Source organism: Notolabrus celidotus, chromosome 8 (genome assembly GCF_009762535.1).
Source record: "Notolabrus celidotus isolate fNotCel1 chromosome 8, fNotCel1.pri, whole genome shotgun sequence".
In the NCBI taxonomy this organism is placed as follows: Eukaryota; Metazoa; Chordata; class Actinopteri; order Labriformes; family Labridae; genus Notolabrus; species Notolabrus celidotus.
The window spans coordinates 19,670,070-19,680,388 of NC_048279.1; the positions used below are offsets into that span (position 1 = coordinate 19,670,070).

At 39.6% G+C, this 10,319-nt stretch overlaps 2 protein-coding genes across 3 annotated transcripts; both read right to left on the reverse strand.

Annotated features, from left to right (window-relative positions):
• Window positions 1-28: 28 nt before the first annotated feature.
• Window positions 29-3,770, reverse strand: clp1 (cleavage factor polyribonucleotide kinase subunit 1). Of its 2 annotated transcripts, none has more exons than XM_034690097.1 (6): window positions 3,632-3,770; window positions 2,333-2,622; window positions 1,731-1,838; window positions 1,534-1,653; window positions 1,111-1,248; window positions 29-972 (listed from the first exon to the last, which is right to left on the reverse strand). In XM_034690097.1, the coding sequence occupies exons 2-6, from the start codon at window positions 2,603-2,605 to the stop codon at window positions 286-288; spliced, it is 1,326 nt and encodes a 441-aa protein (XP_034545988.1). In that variant the 5' UTR covers window positions 2,606-2,622; window positions 3,632-3,770; the 3' UTR covers window positions 29-285. The 2 variants fall into 2 exon arrangements, with proteins under 2 accessions (XP_034545988.1, XP_034545987.1); XM_034690096.1 differs by having other exon boundaries at window positions 2,333-2,607; window positions 3,632-3,768.
• A 671-nt stretch (window positions 3,771-4,441) lies between these two features.
• Window positions 4,442-8,482, reverse strand: LOC117817393 (selenoprotein H-like). The gene is made up of 5 exons (XM_034690098.1): window positions 8,369-8,482; window positions 7,179-7,314; window positions 6,472-6,614; window positions 5,606-5,725; window positions 4,442-4,653 (listed from the first exon to the last, which is right to left on the reverse strand). Exons 1-4 carry the CDS (start codon window positions 8,478-8,480, stop codon window positions 5,619-5,621), a joined length of 498 nt encoding a protein of 165 aa, XP_034545989.1. The 5' UTR covers window positions 8,481-8,482; the 3' UTR covers window positions 4,442-4,653; window positions 5,606-5,618.
• Window positions 8,483-10,319: the final 1,837 nt, after the last annotated feature.

Consider the following 10,319-nt stretch of genomic DNA (forward strand, 5'->3'; position numbering starts at 1 on the left):
TTGTTAATTTAGACATTTATTACGAGAAGAAATTTTTTATAAAACAGATTATCAAGAATATGATTCTAAAACAATTCATTCCTCGTCACAAATTGTCCAAACGTCTGTACAAAAAGTTCACAACAACAGCAGTTTCTGAAATATTCAGCACTCTACTGTCGTCAGAATTCACAAACAAGACTGGGAAACAAAATGAAGCTCTTCTTGCAAAAATACTCTGAAATAGAAGCCCTCCTTAACTTGATCCATCTTTCGCGTCTGTATCCTCTCCCCTGAAGTGCAACCTCATTTCATGTCCATGAAACGAATGTCCATTATCAGCAGTGTATGTCTGGGCAGTGGTCTTGGCGCAGGGGACAACACTTTCATCACCTGCAGTTGCGTGTCCACATAAGTCACAACAATGAACCCACAAACCGGACTCTCCACAATACCTTTCCTAGAACCCTCCTCTCCATCTTCTGCACTGCTCACACTCAGCACATGATATGTGAGGTCTCTTCCTGGTGTCACAGGTACCAACTTTAGCTGTGTGTCATCCTGAGACATTCCCAGTGGCAGGCATGAGTCTGGGATGGATGGTGCCCCAATCTTGTAAATGCGGACATCTGAGAAACGCACTTCAAAGGAGAAAGGGTAAAAAGATACTCCACGAAAGCCATAAAAGTACTCACGAATCTTCTCATCCCGGGTATCCCGTCGGCACTCCTTGGAGCGTTCCACCACACCCCCAGACTTTGGTAGGAGAACCACCCGCACAAAATGAGGGAGGTCTCGTTTGAGTTCATTGTACAGCCTCTCATGATCCAGCACAAGCACCACATCCACCTCAAAGGCAGAGGCACAGTGCACCAGAGCCTGGTACCCAGAGCCCTTCACCCAGCCACAGGTATTAATGATACAACCTCCCACACTGGCTTTCCTGTTTGTCTCACAGCGCTGGGAAAACACCTCAGCAAGGCATGACGTCAGCTACATTGCAGAAGAGAAGTACAGATGAAAGTAAGCAGAGACAAATGCAAAAAACTGATGACAATTCCTAAACCAGTAGTTTGTAAGTGAGCTTTTAGCTTCAACTGATTTTAAACATTTACATCTCTCCCTTCTCACCTTATTGTAAAGTTTGATGTTGGTCCCTGGGGTAGTGGAGCCAAAGTGGTAGACCAAAGGAGCTTGGACTGAGAAACCTTCCTCCACATCTGCCGGACGCTCAATGCACAGAGCTGACACTGTACCAGGTACAGAAACCTGAGGAGCAGAATTTACACTAAACACCAGCAAGAGTTGACAGTCCAACTGTGGTCTGATTGTGAACCAGACATGTAAGTATGCGTTGCTTCTAAATCTGAAACACCTGTTTTGACCAAATTAGTTGCATTGTAGCTTTTCTATCAAATAAAAGATATGATTTATCTTTGCTGGAATTGAAGATGATAAGTATCAACAACGCAATAGATAATAAAAATAAGAGTTCATGGTAATCACCTAAATGTTGGAGGCCATTATTATTTTTATAATCCTTATTTATCTTACCCCACTCTGTCCAACATCCAGTTCAACCAGTGTTGGCCTCCGGCCCACCCTCACAGCATAGCTCAACAGCAGCCGGCACACTGTTGACTTCCCCACATCTGTAGGTCCAACCACCATCACCTAGGAGATATTTAATTATTCAATGTTGATAGATACGTATTTAAGGACTCTTTAAGGGGTTCTTTATGTACACCTACCCTTGGCCCCCTCTCATTATCTCGCTCTGCTTGTTTTCTCATCTGTTCCAAGGCAGCGTGTGTGTTCAGGTAGAGCAGCATGGGGGTATCCTTAGACACATAAGCCACCTGTAGCAGTGAGGGAGAGACTAAAGAGTTAAGTTTATCTTGTTTTTTATTATTGTCTTTTATGCTCTCTATATGTGACGGTTTTTGCAGGTGTTTGACTTGCTAGTGTTATCGAATTGTTTGTAAATGTGGGTGTGTTTTTATTCATGAACTGCTACAGTTCCACGTCCCTTGAGTTGTTGGTAACACACAAATAATTTCTGTTTGAGGTAAAGCATCAGCATTATTACTGATTACAAATAGGAGTCACCTGTGTGACTGTTTTAGTTTTGTTGACTAGAAGCCACTCAAGAAGCGCTTTAGCCCAAACTTCTGTATGCAGTAATAAAGAAGATCAATTAAGATGGAGTGCTGTCCTGACAATTTTTTGACAGAGCCTCACAAAGTTGAACGTGATACCAAATCCCATTAATGTGATGAACCTTCAAGTAAGCTTTAAAAAAACACACAAAACAAAAATTCACACGTTTAAACACTCTTCTCCCAGTACTCACCTCTGGCTTTCCATAAAGATTAACACTGCAGCCCTGCCAGGTGAAAACTGCTATCTTGGAGCCTGGTCCAAATGTGTACTTCTTGTTGCGGTTCAGCTCTGACCCAAACACCTCAGCCATTCCTGTAAGGAGCTCCAGGTCTACTTGCTCTGCTGCCTCCCCTGCCTCGACCTCAAACCTAAGCTCAGTCTCCTTCTCCAGGTCAAACCTGGTGCTGACTTTTCCAGTTGGTGGAGCATCTTCACTTGGTTTTTCCACACCTTCTGTCGCCATGGCTGACAAGACAAATACTGTTACAATTACCTGAGAGTATTGATACACTGACAAAAAATATATACAATTCTACATTGAGATCATACAATTTGTCAAATAACTTGACGAATGCGTTCCTCTTTGATTTATTATAGATATACTTTAATTCAGACCCATAGGTCCATATCAGCACAAGAGCAATATAAAAGACTAAAAATAAGTAAAATACATGTCCAGCAAGAAATAAAAAGATCATATGACAACAATTTACACATTAGTTTTGATTAAAGCATAAAAAGGCATTTGTTCCAATGTTTCCTAAAGCAAGAAAAATACCTTGTGTCACTTAATGTGGGCTGAGTGAGCTCCCTTAAAATTTCATTTCTGAATCAGCTAAGTGACACAAATGTATTCATTAAATTTCTTAGTACAGCTCGGAAGGTAGGGACATTGTTTGATACAAACTTAAAACTTGCACTGGTCCATCTTAGTAGTTTAAGGAAAATTCGATATGCATCATTATATGCTACCTGAAGCTTTTTCATTTTAGCTCTACTGTAACTGTACTACAAATGGGCAGTATAAAGAGGAGTACAGTAAGCTCTAGAAAGCTCTGTTTTAGTATTTCAGTATCTGTGCACATTGGAAATTTACGTGCCAGCGTATAAGCCTGAGCATAAAGTTTACAGCACTGTCGCTGCAGATCATATATTTCCACATGGCTAAGTATTGTAACACACTTTTATGAAGATACTGATTTGCTAAAAGGTTATCCAAAAAGATTGTTGACAAGGACCTCTCTAGACATACATCGTCTCCTCAATAAACACGCTGATCTATCTACGAGCACACATTGTGGAGATGATTTAGCTCATCAGTCAACCACAACTCAGCAGTGAACAGGTAGCAGGCCGAGGCTAGTTCATCGAACCAACTTCGGCAGTAAGAACTAAACACTAAGAGCTAAAACGATCTAAACATCACACAACTGTAATTATACAGCAAGGACTATCTACGAGTGGATTGTGTTTACTGTAGAGTACTTACAGACTTAATTAAGAGTTGAATTTTAGAATGAAAGGACACCAACTGAAAAACAAAACCGTAAACGTGGTCGCGAAATGATGACGTCAGATTTGGTATTTACCAATCGTGTTCAGAATATGGTGTACCTCCGGAAGAGGATTTGGGCCACTGGAAAAAAATAATAATGATTAAGGTCAATTTTTTTTTTCATTATTATTATTATTTACTATCATTATTATTCTGAAGAAAAAGTGAGAATTCTGAGATTGAAGTCAGAATTCGGGGCTTTAATCCCAGAATTCTCACTTTAATCTCAGAATTCTGACTTTTTTTTCTCAGAAGAATAGTAAAAAGATTTTTTGACGTTAATTCTTTTTTCTCCAGTAGCCATAATCCTCTTCTGTATTGTACCCTATGAGTATACCCTACCCCCACTGGTTAAAAAAAGCTAAAAGGCTCCAGCAAGACCGAGCAACACATGGAAAGTTCATTACACTTTCAACCACATTTAAAATATTTACAAAATAAAATGTGGACAAATATTTTTACCACTTATTATTTCCTGTGATGTGGTCACTGTCAACTTAAGGCCAACAAAGCAAATGGAACCAGTCATAAATAGAGGAAACTGGATCTTTTGCAGTCTCTGAATATATTAAGATTCTCAGTAGGTTCAAATTCATATTCTTAGTTGTCAGTCAAACTAAGTGCTGAAGACATTTCTCTGGGATGTTCCATCATGCCTCTAAACTTTGAAGATATAGTTCTGGCCACGGAAAAGACAAATACAATCAAACACACAAATCTCTCACAAACTAACTGAAACAAGGACTTGGTATACTGAATTCTTTATTTATCTAAAACAGATATAAAGGCACATATAACTATTAAGAAATGTAGGGAAACACAATCCACTAGATGTCGCCGTGTGGCCAGAGGACATGAGCTGATGGAGCCACAATCATCAGAAAAGGGACTGAGAGCACCCCGTTGGTCCCTCCTCATCATTTTGCTTCCATGGGCTACATCCCTTGAACTCTTGGCTTCATGTAAGAAATAAAGGAGGGAAAAAAAAGCACTTTTATTAAACTAACATTTCTCAAAGACCACAAGTAGCACTGGTTTGATGTGACACATCCCAAAAGCACGGGGATGAGTTGACTTAGTTAAATATCGATTTTAGTTACATCTTTTTGCACAAATGATAATTTCTTAACACATATTGCTCAACAGAACTTGGCCCTCCCATTAGTGAGTAAAAACAGGCCTTTTATGTAATGGTTGAAGGTTGACACTGCGTCAGAGCTCAAACTAACAAGCAGTTTCCCTCTCTCCTCAGCTGGTGACTCATAAGAGGTGAAAATACGAGCTGAGTTTAGGTTATGACACATGGCTCTGGGGTAGAAGAAATGGAATATGTATGAGGGAAGCCAGTCACATATTCAACACCATCAATTCCTTTAATGTAGCTTTGAGGATGTTAGAAATTATGCTAAAAAGAAAATTGTCCATAAATTGATACTTTAAACGGTACCATAGACTGTATAAAATATGGACGTAGTATCCGTGACGTCACACATCTGTTTCTGAAGCGCTGTTTTGAGGCCAATCGTAGGCGGCAGCCATATTGCTGCTGTCGAGCGACCTATACATTGTGTGCCGATCGAGAAATGAGCTATCCAGACTACACTTGTCTATTGTACCAGGCTGTAAACATGTTTATTTCTGATGTAAAGATCGGCAAAAAGAAAAAGAGGTTTCCGCTTCAACTTCCTTACTTTGGTCCATACTGGTACTCGAGCTGACTACCCTTTGATTCCCAGGTCCCAAGTCCCTACAGAGTGAGTTACTGCTGCCCAAATATTTCTGCACTCTTCTTACATTTAAAGTTTTAAATTACATATTACAACATTTTATTTTTCAAGTGAGTCTTCAGTCCTCAACTCATATTACATTAACTATATAATATTATTACGTCAGTTCTTTAAGACAAACCTTCATCAGGTGCTTACTCAGCCTTCAGAGCTTCCTGTAGAGCAGCAACAACAACATCAGGTTGAGGAAACTTCAGTTTACGAGGCGGACCCTTCTTTATCCCAGTCCAAAGTGATGTTTCTTAAAGGACATGACAGAGAAAACCATGTCAGTTTATGTACAAATAGAATGTACAAAAGCAACATTTGGTCATCACTTATTTTAATATAACACATCCATGCCACAAAATGCCTTAATAGACAAGAGTGTATCTTTCAATATCCTGTCTCATTCTAGTAAGCAGAGCCTCCTGTTGAATGTCAAACCATGGTTTAATGAGGCCGATGATGCATTGTCTGATTGAAGTTTTGGCATGATTTTACTTTGTTCACTACCTTATGCAACAACCCAAATCACAGCTGATTAAACGCCTCGTTTAGAAAGTTAATATGAAATGCAATTTGGTAGTGAGGCTTCGCTTTACCGAATGGTCAGAAAGGTAATGCCACTTCAAATCTGGTTGAACCTGATTCATGTCCATAATTCCTTTTATTCTGTATCAGCTTTTCAACAAGTATTGAGTACATTCAAACAATGTTAAGATGAAGGAAAACTGCTCATTAAAAATCTTCCATGCAATGAACGTTAACTCAAATTCTATTCACCGGCAGCAAAAATCTCAGAGATGAATACCTCATAACCTAATCAAACAAAATCTAACTCGCTGCGTGACAGGATTTGGAATTCTGGTGTTTAAAAAAAAAAAAAAAACAGCTACGACCAACAGATAAGAGGCTTAAAAAGGAGATGGTGATACTCTCTCATGGGGGGGTGTTGCATTTCCTAATTTTTCCCTCATTTGGATTTCCCCATTTTTCCCTCCTCACCTTTGCCGTCATCCAGCAGAGAGACCTCAAAGCTATTCCTTCTGGGTTTCTCTGGGTTGAGAACCACAGTCAGTCCAGGGTGGGCAGCCAGAAGGGCAGATTTCACCTCCTCGGCATTACGCCCATACACTCGTCAGCTCTTACTGCCAAAAATAACAGAACATCCATTAGGTGAACATCTTTGTAGACTAAGTTATTCATGTGGCATGTGACTGCACATGATAAAGAAACTACAACCCCAATTAAAAAAAAAGTAGGCACGCTGTATTCAATTGAAAATATGGCAAAGACAACACATCACATGTTGAAACTAGGGATGTAAATTTCAAGTATTTTCTGTGATCGATCTTTGGAAATGTTAACGAGCAATTATCGATTAATCATAAAAAAGTAAACGTTATCCATGTCAAAAACAAAGCCAAATGCATTTTTTCCCCTGAATCAATTTTTCCTTCACAACAAAATGTACATAACTGACAGTATTCAACAGCTACGGATCGTATTGAGGTGTTCAAAATGTTAAACACACTGAATATCAACGTGTGGAGCAGGCTCATAATCTCAGTGGACATAAAGTCATAAAAGGGAAGGCTCAAACTACATCATGTGGATTTACAGTTACTTCTATGAATGAAATTTAGCTCAATTTATGTATCTGTTCAATTTCTGATGTGTATTATAATGTGTTGTTGTAGCACTTCACTCACCAGTGTTCAATGACCACCCTTTGGCCTTCCTGGGCCTCCTCCTCCTCCTCCTCATCTCCTCTGACCGTCTTCTCCTCCACAGTTGGTTTCACCTCCTCTGACTGTGGCTCCGCTTTGCGCTTAGTTCCCCGTCGACCTAAAAACACGTGAAGAAGTAAGTACGTTTGTTTAAAAAAAAAAAAAAGGCACCTGTACCCAGGAATTCTGGGCCCCCTGAAAAGATATCTCAGTGGTCCCCATCACCACAGCAAACCCTACAAAATATAAAATTGCTGCTATAATATTAATTTGCATTAAACAAAAATGTATGTTTAAAACTAACCTGGTTAACTGACTCAAATCTAAGCTACATATCAATATTATTTTCTTTTATGATTTCTCCAAATGTAACTGCACAATATTGACCTTCAGACTGTCCATCTCTTTGAACAAAATTATTTGAAGCCAAGTGACTTGTTGAATAACAACAAGGGGGCATTATTTGGTAATCTCAACTCAGCAAGTAAAATAAAACTCTAAAAAGCTACAGTTTACTTTCAATCAGATTCAGCCACACTTGATGCTATGAAAATATGACAATTCCCCACTTTAGGCATGATACGCGCATCTCACAGAGCCGAAAAGAAATTCCAGAAAGGAATTCTGAATGTTTGTTTATTTATTCAGACAATTTTAGTTATCTTACTGCAATTAGAACAAAACAAAAGAAAAGTGTAGTAGAAAACACATTTTATTTCAGTCCCATTAAGGGCCCCCCTCCCCACTTGGGCCCTAGGTAGTGAGTTCCACTTTTCCCCCCACTACGACGCCCCTGCCTGTTCCCGTGTTGAATTGAAACTCAATGATAACGTGAGATAAGAAAGCAGTCAGCGTTGAGAGTATCACCAATGCAACACTTCCGGGTCTGAAAATGCAGAAACGGTCAGGTGTAAAATAGTTTCATATGCGTGTGAAATCCTTAAATCTCCCGCTATTGACGTTATGTTTCACTCATATGTTTCACTATTAACCAACATGCAACGAGCAAATGTGAACTCCGTGCAGCCAACAAGATGTCTCAACGATGCGGCCGTGCAGTCTTTGAGTAGACCACATCTAAGGAGTAGTCTAAAATGACATTATAATCTACAACTCGGCATTGTTAAATCATGTAATGTGTATTTAGATCTTGTGTACGTGAACACACCCACCTGCGGCAGACGCCATTGCTGCTGCTAAAGTTTCGCGCGCACGAGGACTGTACCAAGTTAAACAATCCTGCAGGCTGGAAGACTTTACAAGTCCCGCCCACTTATACGTCATTGTTATGCTTTCTGCCCAAGCGGGTAACCTTTTTTTTTTTTTAACTTTAATGAGTACATTCAGAAGGAGCATCATACACAGACAATCATTAAGGACATAGAAACAATACAGCTTCAGTTGTTGGATTAGATAGATAGAAAAGAAATAATAAAATAAGTTAAGTAAGGCGAGGGAATACTTTCATAATTCAGTGAAGAATTATTTTATGGAATCATATATTTGAAGTGCTTTTGGTCCTTTCATTATTTTCAATGATTTTAGGTATATTTGGCCCAAGTGGCAACCTCTGGTCTAAAAATATGAGTCCAATGCATTGACTGTATAAAATATGTACGTAATATCCGTGACGTCACAAATCTGTTTCTGAAGAGCTGTTTTGAGACCAATTGGCTGCGGCAGCCATATTGCTTCTGTTGAGCCAGTGTGACGTAAAAAGGCGGGCTTTGAGCCTCCTAGCCAACAGCTGCAGTGTTCCTGCAGTCAGCTGTGCCTCTCATTGGAAGACTCGTAATCTCAATATCTTCGAAAATGCCGCGTCAGAAAAAAATTCACCCACCTCACAGTGAGAGCCGATCGAGAAATTAGCTATCCAGACTACACTCGTCTTTTGTACCAGGCTGTAAACATGTTTATATCTGCTGTAAAGATCGTTTTTTTCCCATTCATGTGTATGTGACTTCCGGTACTTCCGGAGGAAGCCTCAAGCGGATCCTCAATGAACTGCAGTTTTTAGCATTTCCGCAGTGGACTCATATTTTTGACTGGAGGTTGCCGCTTGATGTTTACAGCCTGGTACAAAAGACGAGTGTAGTCTGGATAGCTAATTTCTCGGTCGGCACACACTATACAGGGTGTGAATTTTTTTTTTTCACGGCAATTTCAAAGATATTGAGATTACGAGTCTTCCAATGAGAGGCACAGCTGACTTGATTGGCAGGTGGGAACACTGTAGCTGTTGGCTAGGAGGCTCAAAGCCCGCCTCTTTACCTCACACTAGCGCAACAGCAGCAATATGGCTGCTGTCATCGATTGGCCACAAAACAGCTCTTCAGAAACAGATGGGTGACGTCATGGATACTACGTCCATTATTTATACAGTCTATGTTTTCTTTTACAGCCCTCTTCTTTGCCTTTCATTTTATTAATAAACATGGCGCAAACAAAGTACAAAACATTGTTGAGGTTTAAACTTTGTCCAGTCCAAAGGAAGTCCAGACACTTTAAGTCTTGTAAATCCTCGAGGTATACATCAAGGTAAGGACTGATCTATGGGCTACCTTGCATGGCCACCATTTTTAAACCTGCTTCTGAATGAAATGATTCCTTAAAAAACTCTATCATCAAGTCTGAATTCAATGCTTGTTAAGTTTTTCGTTTCCATTTGAAAAAGGATGGATAAGATGTCAGTTTAGAGATTTTATTCCAGACCATTTTTGTAGTATGTTTATTTCAAATATCTTTTGATGGTCTGCGACACACAGATTGAGGTGAATGTTAGAAGGCCACTGAGTTTGTGTCTCTATTTTTATGTTTGATATCATTTTGCTGCAGCTTTAGTGCTCTGAAAACAATATGAAACTCTGCGAGAGCATTTATAAAGTGAAGATATATATTGCTTTTTATAGACAGATGGTATGTCAGAACTTCTGACAAAACCTTGGGATTTAGACTTTGTTTGATCTTCTATTTGTCATCCAGCACCATCATAATCCAAATGCTGTTTGAGATCTGTTTCCTCATCTACGTATTCTAACTAGAGACCGGTGTAACATCCTTTTCAAACAGTGGCCCAAAACCTCTTCCATATTGTACCCTATGGGTGTACCCCTACCCCCACTG